The 25,548-nt window shown below is 35.3% G+C and overlaps 1 protein-coding gene and 1 long non-coding RNA gene across 3 annotated transcripts in view; one reads left to right on the top strand and one right to left on the bottom strand.

Annotated features, from left to right (window-relative positions):
• The window catches only part of LOC126976348 (uncharacterized), a 215,488-nt gene extending 211,775 nt beyond the window's left edge, over positions 1-3,713 (bottom strand). The window contains exons 1-2 of one of the 2 annotated variants that reach the window (XR_007731887.1): positions 3,363-3,713; positions 2,554-2,967 (exon numbers count right to left, since the gene is read on the bottom strand). This is a non-coding gene — a long non-coding RNA (uncharacterized LOC126976348). Of the gene's footprint in view, positions 1-2,553; positions 2,968-3,362 lie in introns of those variants that run through there. The other variant, XR_007731886.1, reaches the window with a different exon arrangement.
• Positions 1-11,991, top strand: part of LOC126976347 (uncharacterized) — a 500,519-nt gene extending 488,528 nt beyond the window's left edge. Inside the window, exon 6 of the mRNA XM_050824648.1 lies at positions 10,128-11,991. Coding sequence (XP_050680605.1) covers positions 10,128-10,213 — 86 coding nt within the window. The 3' untranslated portion in view covers positions 10,214-11,991. The remainder of the gene's footprint in view (positions 1-10,127) is intronic.
• Positions 11,992-25,548: the final 13,557 nt, after the last annotated feature.

Below are 25,548 nucleotides of genomic sequence, written 5' to 3'. Positions count from 1 at the left end.
TACCAAATATCCATTCTTTGAACTTAACACGGTCTGTGAATCTCTGAAAGTCTGTGAATGTAAATTGTGTGCATTTCTAGGTAAATGAGTCAAAGCTTTATAGAGAAATGATTACCTTGCTAATGTCTTAACTACTTGATGTGAGATATTATTTGAACGCGAAAATTGCGCGTAAATATAACTTCAAGAGCAAGGAACCCTGAAAATAATTTGAATATTGTACATTTAAAATCTGTGTAGATATATAATATGTATTAATATTAGAACATTGTAAGCGATCTTTTGTAACATTTAGGTCATCGTCTTCAGGGGGACTGTTAAATATATAATTAAAATGTTATATTTTTAAATATCTTTTGTAAGATTCATATGAATTAAAACACCGACAACACATAATATGTGTACTTGACGAATGATAGCACTAGCTACAAAGAGGATGTAAATACTACGTAATAAGAGGCGGGACTGCCTTAGCAAAAATTGAAATTTAGTTTTGTATGAAACATGCAGTGATTTGACATAAGTTTGAAATACTAGTAAATAATGGCCATAGGCGACGAAGTATAATCCTGCTAAGTTTGAAAGCGAACAGTTTGCTTAAATCGTAGTGGATTTCGGCTCCCTCTCTGTATTTTACAAGATTACAGCCGTCATCTGTCAATCTATCAATGACTGCACGTTTCATTCAATCGAGTGAATCGCTTTTTCTTAGAGAGTTTTGCTAGGCTGACGACGCATTTTAGGTATGTCATTTAGAGATGTGCCGACTAGTCTGCGACTAATCAGTAAAGCCGACTATCCGGCAACTATCATAGTCGGCCACTAGTTGGCGATTATTCAACAAAAAAAGTCGACTATCCTTCTTACCTTGTATTTGTCAAGAAAATTTAGGAGGAATTACAATAAATAAAATCCTTGTTTGTTTAGTAATATTTTTATTTAATAATCAGTGTATACATTCTATAAATGTAGTATACATTAAAATAAAATTAAACTTGTTGAAAAAAATATATCTATTCGACCAGCTGGCATCTTTACAAACAACTAATCGACTAGTCGGTCAAAGTCATAATCGGCACCTCTCTAGTAAGTATGCCTAGTCTCAAATATCTTTTATTAATTATATTGAGACGTTGAAACAAATTTATAAAAATGCGTGAGAGTGCCCATCAATTACTTAAAAATAAATTCAATTGGACGATAAATAGCTTATCAGCTGAGTCAACCATCGCTTAAGTCGATTCACGTTTCGCCATCAAGAGTTAAGTTGATATTAATAACTGTGTTGTCAATTAATTATATTGATTGTTATTGTTATTATATATCTGTTATAATTATTATACATATTATCATAGACGGTTCTAGAAGATCACTTCTGACAAAGAAAAACAAAACTATTATTTAATTTCAAGTTGGAAATAATTCGCATTAATTAAGGGAATTTATAAAGGTGTTGTGATTGTGGTTTCTTTTACTCTAATATAATATAATGCGGACAGCAACTACTTTATAATACTTTTCAATATGTGATCATTAGATTAAGGATTGGTCTCCGCTGCGCTCCAACTAGATACCGCACTACATATGAACAGTAGCTTCTTCATTACGGCAACTATCAGATGCTTGTGTCCGTGGCATCTTGACACTCAATGGCATCTTTCGAATTTTGTAACATGCGCTTCGTGTTATTTTACATTGAAATTAATAAAATACAAAATTAAGTATTTTGTATGATATGTGATCCCAGTGTCTTTCTTATTTCTAGTAGTATTATTTTACAAAAGTTTACAACGCAACCCGGCATTTTAGTTTCAATTATTGACAAAGTTTAATAAAACATGTGGCACGTCAACGTCACACATTGTTCAAGACTAGCTCGAGTACACCCACTTGGGCGTAGTATTAATTGCCACACTTTGCGACTACGCCTGCGGTATCTTGTTGGAGCGCAGCGGAGTCCAATCCCTAATCCAATATGTAATCAGATTAAAATATTTTTGATAAAAAAATATCTATGGTTTTGATATACATCGGATAAACAGTTTACTAAATCAATTTAAATTACGTTGTGTCATAGTGAACTAGTAAATAACTTGACGCAGAGATCAACTTTGGTGTTATTATCTATGCCACATGTTCTGTTAAACTTTGCTAATAATAATTGAAACTAAAATGCCGGGTTGCGTAGTAAAACTTTGTAAATATAATACTACAAGAAATAAGAAAGACGCTTATGATTACGTATTATGGAAGACTCGGGGATCACATATCATCAGTTAATATTATGTATTTTATTAATTTTAATGTAACATAACACGAAGCGTTACAAAATTTGAAAGATGCCACGCATACAGGCATGTAATAGTTGCCGTAACAAAAAGAGCTATTGTTCTTAGTTGCGATATCTAGCTGGAGCGCAGCGGAGACCAATCCCATATTATGTCGTAATATTTATGTTCAGATTAGCACCAAATTCAAAAGTTTAGTAACCTTGTTTTAAAATAATGTATACTGTCTATTATTGTAAGTTTTTAGGTAAATAAAAAACGCATATTAATTAATTATCTTTATAATTTACATTGACATAACTTTCAGGTGTACAGACTGTTTTAAATTCAGATTTAAAATAAGTATTCATGGATTATAATAATAATATATAATATTGACACACTTTTACACAAATTATCTTGCCGCAAACTAGGCATAGCCTGTACTATGGGTACAAGACAACGATATATTTAATACAATATGCTTACTTAAATATACATAAATACATATAAACATCCATGACTCAGAAACAAACATCCATATTCATCATATAAATGATTGCACCTACCGGGATTCGAACCCGGGACCTCTAGCTTAGAAGTCAGGGTCACTAACCATTCGGCTATATGGGTCGTCGATTATATTATTATATTGTGTTAAAAAATGTCATCATCAACCACGATATTATGATTCATGTACCTGGAAGTTGAAAAAATATAATTATTTTAATTGTTTGCGTTTTTTATGAAAATAAGGTACGAGACGAGCAGGACGTTCAGCTGATGGTAATTGAGACGCCCTGCCCATTACAATGCAGTGCTGCTCGGGATTCTTGAATAACTCAAAAACTCTGAGCGACACTACAATAATTGCGCTCGTCACCTTGAGACATAAGATTTTATATCCCATTTGGCCAGTAATTTCACTAGCTACAGTGCCCTTCACAGTAATGCTTACACATCACTGCTTCACAGTAATCTAGCCGGCATCCTGTGCAAAGGAGCCTCCCACTGGTAATCTAAAGTCACAGCTTTGTTTGTATTTAAAGTTAATAAAAACAATAAACATGTTTAATGTTACAGTTAAGTACTCACGTTTCTTAAATCCAAACAAATGTTTACTATCCTCCGGTGTGTAATCGGCGAATTTATTAATGTCAAAGGTCGCTGTATTGGAAGCGTTCGCTTTGTTTATTTTCTCTAATCTTCTCACAAATGCGTCGTAGTGAATCTTTCTGTCTTCGTCATTCGCGTACTTTCTGTCGTAATCTTTGATAAACTTCTCAAATAATTGCGGCGCATCTTCTAATTTGTATTGTGGCTTTTCAGATAAACTTCGTCCAGTTGCCATTTTAACACTGCAAAATAAACAAACAATAAGCAAAGAGAATACAAACACTGCGTGCATGATGCGTGTTATTAATGTGAAGTCTGAACTGACAAGTGATAATGCAGCCTCGCATAGTCAGAGTCTGTCAAGGTTAATGTTGCCAGTTAATCGATTTCTATGCAACTATTAGATGCTTGTGTGCGTGGCATCTTGACACTCAATGGCATCTATCAAATTTTGTAACATACGCTTTGTGTTATTTTACAAAGAAATTAATAAAATACAATATATTTACTGATGATATGTGATCCCAGTGTCCTTCTTATTTCTTGTAGTATTATTTTTACATAGTTTTACCACGCAACTATTTTAGTTTCAATTATTAGAAAAGTTTATCAGAACATGGGGCACGTCAAAGTCATACATTGTTCGAGACTAGTTCGAGAACGCTCACTTGGGCGTAGTATTAGTTGCCGCACTTTGCGACTACGCCTGTGGTATGTAGTTGGAGCGCAGCGAAGACCAATCCTTTAACTAAGACTGAAAATGACAATGCGTATTTCAAATTATTTTATTGCATATTGTACTTCAGTTTTAGAGGTTGGATAACAAGTTATCAAATTCAAATATTTTTATTCAAAATAGGATTCTAAATCTATTGTTGAACGTCAAGAACTACCCATTCAAAAAAGACTGCCTCTGACATGAGAAGAACGGGCGCAAGTAATCAGCGGGCTTATTTTTTATAAAAATATGAATTACAATGCTATATCTATCTAATATATAAAATTCTCGTGTCACGTATACGTAATTGAACTCTTCCGAAACGGCTCGACCGATTTTCGTGAATCTTAGCGTACATATCGGCTAGGGTGGAGAATTGGACAACATGTAATTTTCATCCCCCTAAATGTTAAGGGGCTACCCCTAAATTTTTTGTTTTTATTTTTTTTATGTTTCAGCATTAAAAAATAGATACATCTTCAAATTTTTGCCCTTCTACGATCTACAACTATTTTTGTATTGCGATTTTATATTATTCTGTTCCATCCACAAATCCGCTATAGGGTTGCAAGATGGCAATCGTATACAATAATTGTATAAAATAAATTTGGTAGGTCTGAGAATCGGTTGCATCTACTTTTTATATCCCAAAAACTTTTTAATTACTTTATATGGCAATACAACGTTTGCTGGGTCAGCTAATCGTACAGTAAACATTTATAATTAAAGAGCCTGAGAGTGTTAGAGTCGCTCTTTTTAATATTTATTTTTTAAAGGCCCAGTGGAGAATCATTAGTAATATTGTATTTTGTGTACGTATAGAACGTATATGTATAGAACGTCATTGGTTACTATGTACAATATTGAGCAACAAGGAAAAACGTAGAAATTATAGCTGAGGTTAATGCTGAGTAACTAGTTAGTGGTATATAATTTTTGCTTCCAGATTTGTTGAAAGATGATCTGAAACTAAAAGTAAAGAAACAGGTTTTATTTTCCGCTTCTACTTTGCGCATAATCAGTAACGTAAAGTAAAAGACACAGGTGCTATTTTTCGGGACTATTTTGTGCATATTTTCAGGTGAAAGGACTCCGGGGTCTCGGGGTATCAGCATCAGATAGTATATTTTACAAACACTATTACCGTTTCGTACTGAAAAATTCCAAAAATAATTTTCAAGTATATGTGCAGTGCTTTTATTTATTTATCAAGTACAATGACAGACAACAAGGTAATTAAATTACTTCTAACATAATATTATCGACAATTATTTTCCCATTTTTACTAATGTATCTGTAGGTAATAGATAAAAACAATCAGGTGACATGATATGAAAACTACCTCTTTCTATATAAAATAATCCATTTTATTTTTTAATGTATCAATATCAATAGGTAAAGTGGTTTTAAAAAACCTTATTAACAATATCTTTGACGACAATATCATTGACTTTTTAATTCCCTAGGTAATACTCGTAGTATTCAATATAGTTTGATCTTTCTCAGCATTCTGTTAATTGCATGACTTTACCAAGAATCAAGTTTGCCAGGCTTTCGTATAAGTTTAATTACTTACGCTCCTCGAGTACCCTTTCGTAGCGATTGTTAGTCAAGAATTATCGCACACGTGCTGGTTCCATCTGTTTGCTATGTTTAATCTGCAGAAATATCTAATATATGCCGCATTTACAAGCATCTAATAATTGAAGTGAAACTTCTTTAGAATCGTTGTGATTTGAAACTTGATGAAACGATAAAGCGAGACGATTGGGATAGACACAAATTGGTAAATGCTTGGTAAATGTATATATATCTCGGAGAATTAGAATATAAAAGTAATATGGCCTGTATGGTTATATTCTACTCTGTGTATTGGGCTGAACTGATGGCGAACGTCATCTTTCAAAGTGTGTTTGAAGTTGTCACTGTATACGTCACTGTCGGTGACGTGATTGAAGTTAGTTATTATTGTCCATCAGTAGAGCGCTCATCGAGAAGTCGCATTCGTCTTCAAGCTAGCGCCCGCGCCGGTTGTGCGCACCGATCGACTTAAAACAACATGGAGGATACCAACAACGTGACTCCCGATGTTTGATCCAAATAAATCTCCGAGATATACTGATCTCCTCTTTTCTTACAGCTATGCCGGATAAAGACCCAGTTATTTATGGAGCACCGAAATTAGCGAAGCCTGGAGACCAGATAGTCCTCAATTGTAGTTCAGATTACTCTTTACCTGCGTCGGATATTAATTGGTATATTAACGACGAACTACAAAAGGTGGGTGACATTTTAATGTGTATAATAATAGAATAAAATAGATATATTATTATGCAATATATTGTATTATCATAATCATCAGCCGGCAGACGTACACTGACAAAGACCTCCCCCAAAGATTTCCACGACGATCGGTCCTGCGCTGCCCTCATCCAACGTATTCCGGCGATCATGACCAGATCGTCAGTCCATCAGCTTGTTGGGGGTCTACCAACACAGCGTCTTCCGGTATGTTGTTGTCGTTCGTGGACTTTTTTTACCCTATCTGTCCGTCGAACTATGTGCCCTGCCCACTGCCACTTCAGTTTCGCAATCATTTGTTCATATTTCTTACTTTTGTTCTCCTACGGATTAATATAATAATAATTATGTGCGGTGTCATCCAAGATAGGTTTGTTACTACATACATAGTTATAGGTGAGATGTGCTTGAGTCGTGAGGAGGCGAGAGGCGAGAGGCGAGAGCGGGTCGCGGCGGAAGGACACCGATTCCAAAAATAACAATAATCGTAACTAGAATTAGATTAATTAATTAGATTGTATAAAAATACGCAATTATTTTATAATTTTAAGTGCACATTATATCTATTGCTTTGAAATAGTGTTTTTGAAGGCGGTTGATTTTTTTGTTAATTATTTTTTAATCTGAGATTACAACTAATTTATTACAAGTTCAATGAAATTCAATGAAATCGTGATTGTATGAATTAAATTACAATTGCCAAGTCTTATTACGCTATTTACTACAGTTAATATTACTTTGTAGTTTTTCACGATTCATATTTTTTTACAATATTATTTATCAGTAAGATAAAAACTTTTTAAACGATAAAAACGCGTGTAATTGTAACTGTTTTTACATTAGATTTTTGCGTAAAAGTTACATATTTTTTTTTAGCTAACCCGACGTTTCAAGACCTTTCCAGATCTCATTTTCAGGGGGACATCTATTTAATCTAATCCTTTAAAAGTGTTTTATTTAATGTGTAACACTCGCGTCAATCAAAGAAAATACTAGTAAGACTTTGTAAAAGTAATACTACAAGAAAAAAGAAAGACACTGGAATCATATAGCATCAGTAAGTATTTTGTATTTTATTAATTTCTATGTAAAATAGCACGAAGTATATCTTACAGAATTTGAAAGATGCCATTGAGTGTAAAATGCCACGCACACAAGCATCTAATAGTTGCCGTAATAAAAAAGCTAATTTTCTTAGGTAGTGCGGTATCTAGTTGGAGCCCAGCGGAGACCAAGCCTTAATCTAAGGTTATAATGATACATTTGCCAATAAATATCAAGTCCATAGAAGCATTTAATATAGCGTTTGTTTCGTTTGCCAGTGGGACTCTTTGTTAGAGACTTAACGTTCAAGCGATCCTAAAAACAAAAAAATAAATGCAGAACGTTATTTATAAGCACATACAATAGAAATTATTTATAGTTATAATGGTGCTATTACGACTCTATAGGATAGGAAAAATTAGGACACAATGTTAGGGAATTATTGTGAATCCAATCTTGCAAGCCGTTAAGGACATATTACAGTGATTTAGATGTAGATCTCAGTTACAAGGAGCACAAGACATTATCACCCATCTTGATAGTAAAGTCTTTGTTGCAATAAATTGGATGCTATTATGTGACGTCAAGCGCCCTATTCGCTTGGATTCGAAGTGCTGGGATATAATGTGAAATGAAATAGCTTGCTTTAGTGTTCTCAGGAAATTATTAAGGTAAGTCGACTGATGTTTGGAGAGGTAAACTTTGCAGCGAGGTATTTAATATCATGCGTTTCTGAGCGTGAAAATCAATTAAAGTACAATGGGAAAATTTTTGCTAGGTAATATTTAGAGATTTTTAGTTGTCTTAAGAGATTATTGTGTTTCGGTCTAAAGGGCGCCGTAGCTAGTGAAGTTACTGGGTGAATGAGACTTAACACCATGTCTCAAGTTGACGAGCGCAATTGCAGTGCCGCTCAGAATTATTTTGGGTTTTTCAAGAATCCTGAGTGCCACTGCATTGAAATGGTAAGGTGTATCAATTACCATCAGCTGAACGTCCTGTTGGTATCGTCCCTTATTTTCATATAAAAATATAAATCTATAAGGGCTTGTGATTTTCTTATGAGGTACACAAGAGTAATGACTGTACGGGTTAGTTAATGACAAGTGATTATCAACGCCGATCATGTTGCAACACCAGGAATCACAGGAGCGTTGTCGGCCTTTTAGGTAGATATAGCGATATAGATTCATTTAATGTATCGAACTATAAGTACGCCACATGGTAGTTCATTTCTTATTTCTGTAGCGCATGGAGTCTTTGCAAACCGCACTGCAGAGGAACACGACACATCCAGTCAGCGAGGATGTTTATTTAGTTGTGCAAGTTAAGAAAGAGGCTTCTGGGTTGAAACACCTTTTATTATAACTGAATTCAACATTTCAGCCGGAAGACGTCCACTCACTGCCGGACAATGTCCTCCCCCAAAGATCGACATGACGATTGGTCCTGCGCTGCCCTCATCCAACCTACTCTGGCGATCTTCACCAGATCGTGGGTCCATCTTGTGGGGGCCTACCAACACTACATCTTCCGGTACGTGGTCGCAACGACCATCTATTCGTCGAGCTATGTGCCCTGCCCATCGCCACTTCAGTTTCGCAACCATCTGGGCTGTGTCGGTAGCTTCGGTTATCCTACGGATCTCCTCATTTCTGATTCGCAGGGAAACTACGAGCATAGTCCTCTCAATCGCCCCCTGAGCGATAGTGAACCTATAGCTGAATATATTACACTTATTCAGTTCGCAAGGAACGCGAGGGGTCGCCGGTACGAGTTTTTTGATTTGTGTATTCATTCAGTTTTCTATTAAAGCGTAACTTTTTAATTTATTAAAGTGTAATTGTCATTTAACAGCCTGAGCTATGGCATCGCACTGAACTAAGCGCAGTTCAGTCCGGGGGTCTTCGAGCTTCGTGGCGTATTCTCAGACTCTCCGTGCCATCAGATGTTACTGGCGCCCTCCGAGTGAGATGCGAGGCAGTTCTCAGTGTCGAGCCGCCGGTTGTCCGGAAAACTTCAGTCCTAATGACCTTGTTCTCTCGTACTTATCTATCTAAATATGTATAGAAGCTAGAATTTGTAAGTAACTTTGATTTCTTTATTGAACTGTAATAATCCCTGTGCTTTCATATACTTTGGCTACAGTCACATTCCCAAACCAAATACCAAATATGTCGTCCTTACATAAAATTTATCGTATTACAATCATTATTGTATTCGATTGCCATCTTGTAACCCTATTGTGATCTGTGCATGGAACAGAATAATATAAAAATTTGCAATGCAAAAATAGTAGGTCGTAGAAGGGCGATTGCATCTATTTTTCAATTCTCAATCATTATCAGATAAAAATAAAAAAAATTGTCAAAAGAATAAAAAAAAAAAATTTTGGCGTGGGTTACCATTATCATTTAGGAATGAAAAATAGATGTTGGTCGATTCTCAGACCTACCCGATTTGTACACAAAATTTCATACAAATCGTTTCAATCGGAGGAGTTTCTTATATTAGATATTTCTGTTTAAATTTGTTCAGCTGTATTTCCATAAAAGATCGACTCAAAATAAGACATTGTATTAGTTTTTAAGAATGTCTACATTAAACATTACTGATAGTTTTCCTACTTTTATTCGTTTGACTCTTATGAATTAATTAAATTCTCTATTTTTTTGTTATAGGTGCCCGGATTGTATATCAAGATTTAATGCTAGTCTCAGTAATTTTAAGTAATGTAAACATGATACTATCAGTAATATTGAGCTGATGAGAGCATTATTAATAATTATTGGTGATATTACCGTAAAACAAGTATCTAGACATAAATATTTAATTATTACATTGTTGTTCTATATAATTATATTTAATTGGACTGTATTTGATTATTTGTTTGAGGAATTAATGTGAGTCCTCTTTAAGCCCTACTTCAATGTGCAAAATCAGGCCAATGATAAATTTGTGACCACTAACCTTAGATTTTCTCGCCTCTACCTGCCTCCGATCCCTGACTTCCAGCTCGATGCACGGCACTCGTAGCTTAGTAGAAGTTCGTCACGGTCATTAAAAGGAGATTATGTGAATCAAAGGCGTTACCTACGACGTAACAATAGAACGAGGGGGTTTTCATACTGCAAAGTGACAGACAGCACCTCTCCGTTACAGTGATCTGACTTGGACTCTCGACTATAAGCCGTCGGGCATTGACAGCTGTCACTTCGACATCATGAGGGTAGTTAGAAAATATGTAAGCGGTCACTCAAATAATTTCAGCTAAGTTATATAATAAATGTACGAAATGTTTTTTAAATATCTTCTTATTTAATGTAATTTTTTGTCAAATAATTTTATATGGTTTTCTTAGCATTAATAATAATAAAATCAATCAATTACAAATTATTTATGGCCAAGATTTCCTTAAATTAAATAGAATAAAAAACGTAAGTGGGGTTGCTATTACATAATATATTATTTTAAAATAAGGCAAAATTTTATTTCATTATTTTAATTTGATTCAAAACCTTAAAGGTTTAATTTGCTCAAAACTCTTGCGATATAGTTTTTTACTAGTTACGTAGGTAGGGCCTTTGGAAAACCTAGAAAATGTTCTGTAATATTTTTTAAAGCTCTTAGTAAAATTATTTCCTAAGAAGTTTGAGAGAAATTTTAAAAGGCGATAAAAGTTCTATTGTAATATTATATTTTTAAGTAGATACAAATTTTTAATTATATCATTTTATGCCTTTTCTTTTTACCGCCTCACAGAGAGTTTGAAAATTAGAGAGATACTCCTCGTAGTAGAGTCCTCTACATCCTCGGTGTATATATACCATTATCAGCAAATTAATTATGAGAAATATACTAAATAGTAACACTTTTCATTAAGGATAGACCTTTAAACTATTTTATACAATAGTTCCATGGTATTAGCGAAAGACGTATTCGCTTAATTATTCCTTGTACCCATCATCCTCATTAAATTTCACCTTTGTGATTGCTTCTTTGAGATAAACAGTTGGAGTAATAGTATGGATAATAAATTTTAATATATTATTTAAATTTTATTTTATTAATTTTTATTTAAATAGTATTGTTAGATTAATGAATATGTAATTAGAAAATAAGAAATATACTGGATGAATATTAATAACAGTAATTTTACAATACGCTCCTGGCACACGAAACTGAAAGTATTTCTCGAGTATAAGAAAGGAAGTAAAAAAGTATCTATTGAAACGAAATCTGCAAGTTAAGACTGAGCTGTTACGCTCGTTCGGGTTACATTTATAACTCGGATGCAGTTTTAACTAACTGACGATAATAACACATCGCATCACTATTTATGAAAGTGTGAGCAAGCGCGGCATATTGGTAATACTGCTCTTTCATTTCGCCAGTGCCACGAGTTTTGCCGATAACTTTAATTCCTTCTAGCACAACACTATATAATTAAATTGTACACAATTTTACCACTGCTTAGTCTCGTGAAAACTAGTTTAAGTTTAATAATCTATGGCTGTGTATTATTGGACAGTATGAGATTGTTTGTCAAGGTGAAGTGTCAAATTTATATTAAATAAATTATGATATATATAGAAACTGATTTTTTTATTGAAACTTCTATCTCATATCTTTAGTATTCTTCTGATGTAAGTGATTCTTTCCTGGGCAGTAGTGAGTAGTAAGTGAACCATCAGCTTAAGTACAGAGTACCAGCAATTTTGCCCAAAAAAATACGGGTTACACTCTGGGAGTGCCGGCAGAAGTGAAAACTTGGACATTAACGTTATGCATTATTGAATATTTTGGAATGGTTAGGGATAATTTTGAACGAATTGCGCTTTCGTACACAAAAATGACAATATATATTACATAAAAATTGAACACTTCAGAGCTATTACAATTATTTTACATTAAAAAGTTTATCTCTCACAAAACCATTTTCATCCATAATATCAATGACTGCCTTACGAATTTTTGATCAAGTCAGGTGTCCTGACGCGAGTTTAACATTTTATACCCATCCCAAGAAAAGTGCTCAACGCCGGTTAAGAAGTTTACACTTCAAAAAATGTGACTCGTGCTTAGTATTATTAATTGAAAGAGAGAATGATAATGAACGGCATTGATATATTATCAGATGACATTTTTTATTTATTTATTTTGATTAAAACGGTTACAACACTAATTACAATAATCAAGTACGTTAAACTATAATTGTTAGACGCTGTAATGTACGCTCCAATGAATTATATTACTTTTTTTTTATGGAATAGGAGGACAAACGAGCGTACGGGTCACCTGGTGTTAAGTGATCACCGCCGCCCACATTCTCTTGTAACACCAGAGGAATCACAAGAGCGTTGCGGGCCTTTAAGGAATGTGTACGCGCTTTTTTTGAAGGTACCCATGTCGTATCGTCCCGGAAACACTGCACAAGGAAGCTCATTCCACAGCGTTGTAGTACGCGGAAGAAAGCTCCTTGAAAACCGCACTGTGGAGGACCGCCACACATATGGTGGGGATGATATCCTAACTTGTGGCGTGTCGTGCAACTAACACTTAATTTGACATGATAGCTAAGTGGTTGAAACTTAGAAGAAGTTTCTCGATGGGAAACATGTATATTTGTAAAATTTTGGGTGTATGCTTTAACTAATAACTTCCGACGGGTAGATGAAAAACTTCATTTCTTAATATAAAAATGAAATTGTAACGATAGTATTAAACTTATTATTCCATAATTTGATGTCATTATATCGTTGGGTCGTGTTCGTTGGAGTTTCAAGCAACAGTGAAACACAATAATCTGTTGTCACCCGGATCCCATTATCTGAATTACTGATACGAATAATTTGTAGCTCCGTCGGAACGTGACATAATGGTTCAATTGAAACATGAGTTATATTTGTTGAAGAATAACACATATCAGTTTTTTGTGTTAGTCATCAATTGACGGGTATGATCATATCTCCCACAATTTCTTCGAGTTTTCATTATGAAAATGGGAATCGTGGCGACGACACGGGTGTTATAATTACGGCATAGTATCCGAAAAAAAAATTAACAACTTGAAAAATTGTTCATTTACAGCCAACTGAATTAAAATAATTTAACTCTGTAGCAACTTTGCGCTGTGCTTAGCTTGAGTTAAAAGTATATTTGTGTAAAAGGTAACCATTAAAAAAATGCAATTTTATATCTTTTTGTAATTCTTCTTACTGACACGGGACTGGGTCAGGGATTGGAAATAATACTCCGCTTATAGGAACGAGTCTTTATTTGCGTTCACTTTTTCTGAACTTGCACTTCGCCGGTCTGCCGCTGTTCCTCTTGTGGGCGGCGGTACCTTCAACGCGTCACACCGCACCGAACACTAAGTCTCTTCTATCTTCTTCCTCTTGGAACACTTCCACTTTTCACTACTTCTTCTTTTCTTCTTCTTCTTCTTTACACTTTCGAGTCAGGACTAGAACTGCCGTAGGCCACGCTTAGTACGGCTTATATACCCCGGGATCCGTTCTATATTCAAAATGATTCTCCCATTCCATCTTTAAATTTAAATTGTACTAGAAAATTCTTTTAACTATTTTTATCCTGCTTACACATTTTCCATCCCTTTTTTTCTGTTCGATTTGATCCTGAACTTACTAGAAATTTCCTTTAACTTTACAAAACCCAAAAAAATCCATACACTGGTAGGTGTATCGAACCCGGGTCTACAGCGTCTAAAGTAAACACTTTTCCGTTGAGCTACGAGTATTGTTGACGGAGCTGTTGAAATTAACAATGTCTTGAAGTTTGACAACTCTCGTCATATACTTTGAAGGGTTGCTACGCAACACTGCCCCCTCCCAAGACATGATCGTCCCGATCATCGTTGCTTCCGTAGTACTTAGCCACCCGATCGACATGTACGATTTTCGGGGGACTTCGAGGGGTACGCTGGATCCTGAGAGTCACATCATTTATCCTTGTGATTACTTTGTATGGTCCCTCCCAACTTGGTTGGAGCTTCGGAGACTTCCCCTTTCGCCTTACAGGATTGTGTAACCAAATCAGGGTTCCCTCTTCAAAACCAGGAATATTAGCTCTTCAATCGTAGCGGGTCTTCATCCGTTCACTTGCCTTAAGCCCAGTTGTTCTAATTTCCTCGTAGATGTCAACCATATTTTTCCGTAACTCATTCTGTTATACTTTTCGGAGTATCCGGTGGACAGCCTGAGAGTAAATCAGCTGGCAATTTCAATTCCCTTCCAAAATTGGCGTACGCAGGAATCACCATTGTCGTCTCGTGTATTGCGCTTCTATACGACATAAGAAACAGTGGAATGTACTCATCCCAGTTATCCTGATGACTGTCCACTACTTTTGCCAGATGTCGCTCCAATGTTTGGTTAAACCTCTCCACCATCCCGTCCGACTGTGGATGATATGGCGTAGTTCTGGTCTTATGGATTCCCAAGATCTTGCAAACTTCTTGAAATACTTGTGATTCGAAGTTCCGCCCTTGGTCACTGTGCAACTGCAAAGGCACACCGAATCTGCAGAAAACTTCATTCACCAGCTGCGTCGCAACGGTAATTGCTTCTTGATTCGGTAGAGCAAATGCTTCCGGCCACTTCGTGAAATAATCCATCACCTCCATTATGTAACGGTTTCCAGATTTGGTGACTGGGAACGGTCCGGCCATATCCAGAGCTACTCTTTCCCACGGAGCCCCAACATTGTACAACTTCATAGCTCCTCTGCTCCGGGTCTGAGGTCCTTTGACAGCAGCACAACTCTTGCATTTTCGGCACCAGTCTTCCACATCATCACGGCAATGCAACCAGTAAAATCGTTCTTTAATTTTTGTGAGAGTTCTTCTTATTCCCAAATGTCCACCTGAAGAACAATCGTGATAAGCTCTCAGGATCTCGTTCACCTTCTCCCTGGGAACGACCAGTTGCAGATGCAGATGGCCTTTCCTTGCGGCGTTTCCCATTTACGGCAGAGCAACCCGTCATGCATCACCAATCTGTTCCATTGTGCCCAGAGACTCTTGGTAGCCGTACTGTGTCTAGCCACTTCAGACCATTTTGGTTTAAGTGATCCACTTGCTAGCCAATCTAGTGGTTGAAGATCCTTATCATTTTCCTGAGCTCTCCTCATTGCATCGTTGCTCCAGTTCTCGTCGATCGAATCTGTTCTGATCAGCCGGATCATAAAATTCTCTTTCTCCTCCTGACGAATGCAATGTTTGCATTCTATCGGACAAGGTCTTCTAGATAACGCATCCGCATTTCCATGACTTTTTCCTCCTCGATGCTCGATTTCAAAGTCATACTCTTGAAGTTGCTCAATCCATCTGGCCACTTGTCCTTCCGGATTCTTGAATTCTAGTAACCAATTCCGGTGTTGCTAGCATCAGCATCCACTATGAATCTTCCCTCTGTGTCAGGATATCCGAGGATAGGTGATTCACATAGTCTTTTCTTCAACTCTAAGAAAGCTTGTTCGCATTCTTTATCCCAGGAAAAGGCTCTTTTGTCCTCCGTCAGTCGATGTAAGGGCTTAGCAACATCGGAAAACCCTTTCACAAAGCGTCGATAATAATAGCATAGTCCTAGAAATGCTCTCACATGTGTCTTTTCTGTCGGCGTCGGCCATTCTTTGACAGCACTTATCTTGGCAGGATCCGTCGCAACGCCTTGCTCCGAGATAACGTGCTCCAAGTAATTCACCTGACGTTGAAAGAAGGAACATTTCTTTGGACTCAACTTCAAGTTGGCACCCTGCAGTTTTGTGAAGACTTTTTCGAGCTTCTTAAGATGATCTTCAAAACTTCGTCCCATTATGATTATGTCATCCAAGGATCTTCGTTAAGCAGACATGTGACGGAAACACTTTAGTTATAGAGGGAATGATAAATGGAAAGTCTTGCCGTTTCACTTTGGATACGGGAGCCTCACGTACAGTCGTTAGCCAAAGAAGACTAGAGAGCATCGGAAGACGACATATGCGAGAAAATGTTAACTTAACACTCACAACAGCCACCGGTCAGCGCATACCAGTCCAGGGAGAGAAGATCGTGGCCATAAAAATCGGTGATACGTTGTACTGGCAAAAAGTGGTAATCGCGGATATAACAGATGACTGCATAATCGGGTTGGATTTTCTTCGAAATCATGAGTGTACCATTGACATGAAACACGGTGTATTGAAGCATGGAGGTGAAGAAATTCCAATAAAAGGCGGAATTTTTGGAAAAGTGTTGTGCTTGAGGGACACTACCTTAAATCCGAGATCGCAGACCTTAGTCCCGGTAGTCCTGCCAAGGGATGACAGAGGAAGATCCTGTAATTGCATTATAATTGAAAGAGAGACATCGGACACGACGTGGATCCCAGCCAGGACTGTTGTGGGAAACTCCCAAATTGCGATGGTTCCCATGTTTAATCCTCATGAAGAGAAGCAAGTCGTTCGGAAGGGGACAGTGATCGGAGCTTGTGAGGAAATAGCTTGGTTAAGAAAGTGTGAAGAAGGGAGGAAGACCGTAGCTGCAAGCCAGTATGTGAACATACAGAAACTTCTGGATGGCTGTAAGGACAACCTTACCTAGCTACAGTTAATAAAAGCGAGGAATTTCCTGCTACGCTACGCCAGGATGTTCTCGAAGAACGACGGGGACATCGGAAGAGCTGGTTTGGTGAAACACAAGATCGACACAGGAGACACTGTTCCGATACGGCAAAGACCAAGACGTATTCTGTTTGCACGTGAACAAGAAGTGGAAGACATGATTCGGGATATGAAAGAAAATGGTGTGATAGAACCGTCATAGAGTCCATGGTGTTCTCCAGTGATTCTGGTGAAGAAGAAGGATGGATCAACTAGATTTTGTATGGACTATCGGCGTTTGAACGATGTAATTTAACGGACGATCAGATTTCTATACGATAGGAGACAGTTTACATAATCATTTTCATGTTAGATATCATATGGACATGGAAATTTAAATGATTATAATTATGTTTATTTTATAGAAGTGGAGAAAAAACGAGTGTACGGGTTACCTGATGTTAAGTGATCACCGCCACCCTCATTCTCTTGCAACACCAAAGGAATCACAGGAGCGTTGCCGGCCTTCAAGGAAGGTGTACGCGCTATTGTTGAAAGTACCCATGTCGTATCGTCCCGGAAACATCGCAAAGAAAGCTCATTCCACAGCTTGGTTATACGCACTGTTGAGGAACACATCAATATCACATTACAACAAATGAGGCCACACATCCAGATAGGGGGATGATATTTAAATATGCAATTCGGGGGCAGAAATCAAGTAAAACATCTCTTAGGAACACTTTCCATAATAAATGCGGTAGAAGACACAGACGTGACGTCTCTACGTAATTCCAAAACGATACTTGCTACGTAAATAATTCGTTCAATGTTTTGATAGTTAACGTTGAACTGTCAGACATTACAAGATGCTTAGTGTATAATACTAACAATTTTTTTTATATGAAAATAAGGGACGAGATGAGCAGGAAGTTCAGCTGATGGTAATTGATACACAGGTTTCTTGAAAAACCTCAAAAAGTATGTATGTACAATAGGCACATAAGTGAATTTGCTAGAAACTGTCATAACTTTAATCTTAACACCAGGAACAAAATAAGCTTATAATCAGTTAGGTCGAGTTAGTAAATCTTTTGTGGGGCGATCCCAGAAAATGTTCAAAACAAAAATGTATTACGAAATTCAAAACAATTTTTAATAATAAACGTTGGTGTGGCAAAGGTTACTATAACATAAATGACTTTATTAATGATACCACAGATTGGGAATGGAGCGACCACCCTCAGGCTATTAACCACATTATATGACCATATTTTTTATGAAAAAAAAAGAAGCCCGCTGAGTTTTTTGCGCCCGTTCTTCTCAAGTCTGAGGCATACTTTTGGAATGGGTGGTAGTTTTTGACTTTCAATAAATGATATCATATCCTATTTTGATTAAAAATATTTGAAGCATAGGCGTTGCACAATTCTATTTTCCAATCAGAATGCATGAGCCTCATCGAAACCTCAGCCTTCATACATTCAAATAGTTTTTTTTTTTAAATATAATCATAAAATACAACATGCTAGTTTGTTTTCCTAAAACGCGTTCTCGATCTGAATAAAATTATGTCCTCTGTACAGGAATTGCATTCATTTGAATGGTTTTAAATAACAGAGTGATCTGGATGACCGAAGTTTGCAAATTGTAAAATTTCTCTTTTTGATGTGAATGTACAAAAATGTTTCTAGCGAATGGATGGATAACGAGGGAATTCATTCGCATAAATTATTTGTTTTTGGTGCTAACTTGCATAAAAATGTTGATCTTTATAGCGGTGACATAGATTTTTTGTTATTTAATAATATAATTAACCTTTTAATGTTGAAAAAGCATCTGATACTTTAATTTAAATACGCAAGAAAATATAGTGCCATTCTTCCTACTCAGTAAAGTCCAAAAGTCGTACATGAATGTGTAGATATTTGCGATGAAGTTCAAAAATATTTGGTGGAACTGAATTTAAATTTATTTAAAAGTTATATTAAGAGAGTTTCCGTCGGAAATGCATATATCGATAAACTAGTATTCCATTTTATAAACGATAATATCTTTATTGAGCTCATCTCAGAAACTTATAGTATAATTATCTGATTTGTATCGTATATTGCTCAAATTGTATCTATCAAAGATCAACAATCCCCACATATCGCAAACTATTACAAAAGCTTTTCATAGTTAGTTTATCGTCAGCCAAACAGTTTGATGGAGTTCGTTGTTAAGTTGAAGGCACCAATATTAACGAGAACTTCCTTCGCAATACAAACACAAAAGTTTTGAATCAGCCTGAGTAGTAATGGTAAAGATACATAGAACGACGCTGCTCAAATTTATCAGCAAATCTTTCAAATATTATAATGAATATTTTGATGATTTTACAACGTCAATTTATTTCTAAAAACAACCTGACAGTAAATAATTTACTAACACTAATGTAATCTTAATTAATATCTACACACAAACACACACGCACAATCTCACTTACAAACACACTCGTAGTCGTAGTCAAACACCGAGTGTCACTCACACATAATTGATTGCATGATCCGCGCTGTTCATTGGCATTTCTTTTTCTGTTTCAATAAACTCTACTTCCTACCGAGTATTTAATAGTTTTATTTAATTTAAACTGTAAATTTAAGATTATTAGTTTAAAAATGATGGATAAGGCCTGGAAATGTGGCCTTCTGGCATAGGATTTTCTCACTTAACGGAAAGTCGCAACACTTACTATGTACAAGTTTTGTAACTGCAACAAATATTATGTTTTCATTCAATCTTGTCAGTTTAATCATACATACATCATTTTGAGAATTACAAATATATAGCCTTGCATTGCTAGCCTTTTGGCCTCTCTAACATAAAAAAAAACACATTTAATTCGTGTAAATAATCCGAGAAGTGAGGGTTATCACTTTAAAAAATAACAAATTGTTTAGATGTGAAAGAGTGATATCTCAAGTCAATTTCCTAATATGCAAATATTGGGGTTGAGCAGGTTATCAACAGTTGTAAAGTAGATGATGTAGATGAAGCCACAGCCTGAGAGTTGAACAAGACATATAAGATGTATCAACGATACGTTGGCACCTTAAAAATAACACATTGGTTATAAAAAACACATCGCCAGCTTTAATATGCTTTCTTTGAAAATTATTTCCTATAATATTTACTGGGAACAAAATATTTAGAACACGTGACACGTGCTATTATTATTACTTGTACTTGTTCTAATCACCTAACAGTGCCGGATCAAACACTTAGCAAGAGTATCGTAACAATATCGTAGCGTACAAGACCCACGTAGAAGGGGGCCCCGCGTATCCAGCGCCCACTTCCGTCACTATACATTTGCAGCATAAGTGATTTTTGTACAAATTAAATTTGAAAACATTATTTATGAACGATGCGGGACACATACGCGCGACATCTCGAGTTCCGTGCTCTTCTTCCGTGTGATGTTCCACTGATCCAACCGTCCGAGCGACGTAAAGTTCACAAACCTTGATATGTCTTCTTTAACTCTCAGGTTGTGGCTTCATTTGATCGGGTGATTTTTGTAGGAAAATTAAAATTATATTAGTCTAAGTGGGTTCGAAAGTATTTTTTGTTCTTTGTAAGTAAGAGCTGGGAACTAACTATATTACATAAAAAGTTCTCAACAAGTTGAAGTGTTAGAATATAAAAGTTGCAAAGACCAGCTACTTCAGATGCTTCTTGTACTTATATTATTGAATTTTCTCAACATAAACCGGCACAGCCAGCTGTGTCCACTTTGCAAATGATTTTATATTTCTTTGTCTTTTTATGAATGAAACTATATGGACTCAACAAACTCTATGAAACCATTTTGATTTGCTTCTTGAGACGGACATTTTATTTTAATCCAAACAGTATGAAATCGTAAGTATCCATCCCTACTAGGTGATGGAATTTGTAAACATCAATTAAGTATTATGTAACGGAATATTTGAAAGTGATTTTCAACGAAGTCTTAGCAAGCGGCTTGAAAAACAAATAAAGCATATTTGTTTAACCGACTTCAATAAAGGAGGAGGTTTTCAGCATTTTTTTGTATTATTATTAATAGTTTCCGCAGCGCAAGTGATGACAGATTTTTGATGACTAATTTATTCACTCCTTGGGTTATATTATTGCATTTTTATTAGGGATCCCTATTTTTTTATGTAATATAGCCTATGTCACTCAGGGAAGATGCAGCTTTTGAACTTTTGAAAAGCAATTTTTGAAATCGGTGCAGTAGTTTTTGTGTGAAAACATTACAAACATACATACAAAAATACAAATGTTTCCTCTTTATAATATTAGTTTAGATGAAACGCTCTTGTGATTCCTGTGGTACAAGGCTGCGATGATCACATACTATTTTGCTTACTTATCCTCATATTACATAAAATATGAAACAAATATAATTGTGTTATGCTTACCACACAGCTACTTAGTAAGTCTTTTAGCAGATATACATCTGCAAATTGAATAGATTTATTCAAATCTTATTTGTGATAAGGATATAAATGAAAAAATAATGGCAATAAAATTTATTTAGTTAATTAATTCAAATGTTAAATGCTATTTGATATTTTTGAGATACAGTCCTACGAGGATTCAAACAGATAAACATCATTTGAAATAACTATATTTGAGTTTATAGTAAATTTTTGTATAAATACTCTACACCATGTGATAAAATAAAATAAATAAATAAATCCCTACAACAAAACGAGAATTTGTTAATACAAATATTATATTATTTGAATCATTTGTAGCCAGGACAATGCAGTAAACATTCGCAAATTCGTTCTTTGTTTCATGTTTCAAACAAATAATTCATTATTATGTACCTGTGCGGTGTCTCTCCGAATAACTATGATTCATTTCAAATACATAATATTATGTCCTGGAAATGTTTCCTGAAACTTGTGTGATGTTAATACGTTAGATATGTTATTTATGTTATGAAGCATTTTATTCACATAATTCTGTACATTTTAAAAGACTGAGATATTTGTTCTGTTCTTCGAATTACATTTTAGAAAATTACTTTCGACGTTCTCATCGGATGTATAGTGAAGGAATTGGATTTGCGTACCGTCTAAAGGCTAAATTGCTGATGACAATTGATAATAATAAAGGCTATCCTTTTCTGCAACGCTAATATGACGTCTGTGCGGAAGTGCAAAACGAATATAAAAACATTATTCCAAAACATTACATATAATATGCACAAAAAAGTATAAAATAATTGCGTATTTTTATACAATCTATTTAATTTATCTTCTTCTAGTTACGATTATTGTTGTTTTTGCAATCGGTGTCCTACCGCCGCGGCCGCGCTCTCTCCCACCTCACGTCGCGCGTGCGACTCAAGCACATTTCACCTATAACTTATGTATGTAGTTATAAACACCTACCTTGGCTGACACCGACTGAAACCATTTCTTTAACAGACGCAGAGAGTTGTTTTTATTTTGTTACATATTCTTTGTAATAGAGGGAATTTCAGGGCATTCGTTCTACTGCGAGAAACATAAAGAATTTTTGCAATTGGATGTCGTGGATCATTAGCATTCATTTTAAAGAATCCTAGCATCCTCGTGGCCTGTTTAACATTTGCGTCCAAGTGCGTTTTGAACTTTAACTTTGTATCCATGATTAATACCTAGATGTAGAATCTCATTTACTTCCTGCAGAGCATCGAAGTTTAAGTTGGATAAAGAAGGTATTGTATTGTTTTTTCTAGTACATTAATTAATGTGATAAGATTTATTTGTTTTAATATTCATACCATTCAAATCACACCATATCAATCAAGATCACTTTTGATTAGCTTAGCTCCCTTATTCATAATAGTCTGCTAACTTAAAGCATTGCTAATTCTCACTCTGTCTTCTTCTATTGACCTAAGTCAGAATGAGAAAAAACACTCCTAAGCGGCTGTTTAAAGTTAGCGGACCATTGTGAATAAGGGGGTAGGTATTTACATTGATGAATCGAAGAGGTGATATCATTGATGAATGCTGATATTAAATGGGTCCTAGATGACATCCTTGTGGCACAGCTGAATACGTAAGATACTCACGCAAGCAGTAACCATTAAAAACCACATACTGAAATCATTTTGCTAGATAAGACCTAAACCATTCCAACAAGGATTCGTCGACCCTGCTTCGTCTTAGCATTTTTATGAGACAAGAATGACTTACTTTGTCAAAGGCACTTGAAAAATCTGTATAAATTGTATCCACTTGTTGACCTCTGGCTATTTTCTTAATTATAAAATACAAAAATGACACTAAATTTGTTTGGACAGAGTGTCCCTTTCTAAGCCCATACTGGCCTCCGAAGATTGCGCTTTCAAGAGGGCACGTGAATAATCAAGTGTAATAATACAAGAGACTAAAACAGCTTAGAAATGCATGATAACAATGATATAGGCGGTAATTTTTTGCGTCATTGTGAAAAATTTGAATGAACAATTCGAAGTTTAGCTCAGGTATCAGGTATTTTAGCAGATATTATGTTTTTTCAAATGTGTATCTGCTTTCTGTATTTTTAAATAATAAAATTTAACTATTAAATACTAAAATATAACAAATAAATAAATACTAATATATAACTTTATCATGGTGGTGAAGCACCCAGTTATAAGATCCTTTAAAGTAATTGCGAGTCTAGGTATTTTCTTTTGATATCCATTTATGATTTTCACCTCAATAATTTAATATCTATATTTTTTTGTCACATAGATTGTATATTGAAACTAACACAAATAACAAATATCGTTGTTGCATGATAAATTGTTTCTCGTTGATAATAGCCCGAATATTAAAGCTGGCTGCGGTTTTGATAACATTGCATGTGACGTTTGCATTGCGGCGGAATATATAACATGAAAATGTTTGCACTGCGTTATTACGTTTGTGTAACCTTCTCTGCAAGTTTAACAAATTTCAAACTAAATAACTACTGTTAATATAATTCCTTTTATTAAATCCCTAATAAACACGTTACAGGTAATTAATTATTGATAAAGCCAATAGGAAGCTCCTCAGTACAGGATGCTGGTTGTCTGATACTGAAGGAGCGTATTGTTCTGCAAACATTATTATGTATTGGTTTTCAATGCGCTACATCTGGTGAAAGATAACAATACTCATGTACTGAGTCTCAAAACAATCTTTTAAATCACTGTTTTTTGAAATGTAATGAGCAAGTCGTGGCTCTTGCTTTTCTTTTTTTTACTCACATAAAAATATAGTAATGCAAGTGTTTACGTTTAGAAGCAGAAGTAACAATAAGAATATTTTACTTTTTAATGCCCTACCCAATACAATGCAGTGCCCCTCAGGATTCTTGAAAAACCCAAAAAAGTGAGTCGCACCACAATTGCGCTCGTCACCTTGAGACAATACAAGACGTTAAGTCTCATTTGCCCAGTAATTTCACTAGCTACGGCGCCCTTCAGACCGAAACACAATAATGCTTGCACATTACTGCTTCACGGCAGAAAAAGGCGCCGTTGTGGTACCCATAATCTAGCCGGAATCCTGCGCAAAGTAGCCTCCCACTGGTGTTTTAATCCAATATGTCATAAATTTTAAATAATATAATCAAAGTGGGCCATGATCAACCGTTGATTTTATTGGATAACAATTTTAATGTTATATTAATGTTCAATTTCTGTTTGATGATCGCTTTCGTATGGGTGACTCGAAGTAGAAGAAAGTTTGTAGCCGTTCCGTTATATTATTTTTTTCAGTTATTACGACTTCAAACTATGACCTAATCTCTGTGTTCCTCAAAAGTTTCAAGAATTTGTAATTTCAAACCATTCCTCCGTTTGAAAATTCAAATTCCTTATATTAAATTTAAATAAATATCAAATAGTGTTAAAAGGATTGTGGCGAAAATTTTTTATAAATAATATATATATAATAATATCACACTTTTAGACTGGTCACTTCTAGAAGTATAAACATCACAATAAAATTATAAAATCAAATAAGCACAGCCATATAAATAAAAAACCTCGTATTTCTTGAGGAAATTCAACATCACTAAATCTAATAAACTCGTTAATCGTAGTTGGCTGAGTGCTTCCCGGCGTCTGACTTCAAATCCATTGTGCACTCATATCAATTGCAAAAAGATATATTTTAGTCTTTCCACTTGTCAGCTGCCCGTGAATTATTTAAACGAATGTTGTTTTTATTCCTTGCACCTCGAAGGCAAGAGTTTCCTTGGCGTATATTGGATATACCTCCTCCTATGGTTGTTTCTATTGTCAATATATGAGTAGGATATTCTTTTTTATAATATTCATTTCACTTACCATTTCTATACCTATTATATATTAACTTTCTTCTCAAATTATAAGTATCTCATAATATTGTTACGGATTTGATTTTGATACTTAAAGTTACTGAGGCCTTCATGGTACCTTCTGTATGTAATATAATTAATTATTACTTCTTCTTC

This window comes from Leptidea sinapis, chromosome 40 (assembly GCF_905404315.1).
Source record: "Leptidea sinapis chromosome 40, ilLepSina1.1, whole genome shotgun sequence".
Taxonomy (NCBI): domain Eukaryota; kingdom Metazoa; phylum Arthropoda; class Insecta; order Lepidoptera; family Pieridae; genus Leptidea; species Leptidea sinapis.
This window is presented reverse-complemented; position numbering and strand designations above follow the sequence as displayed.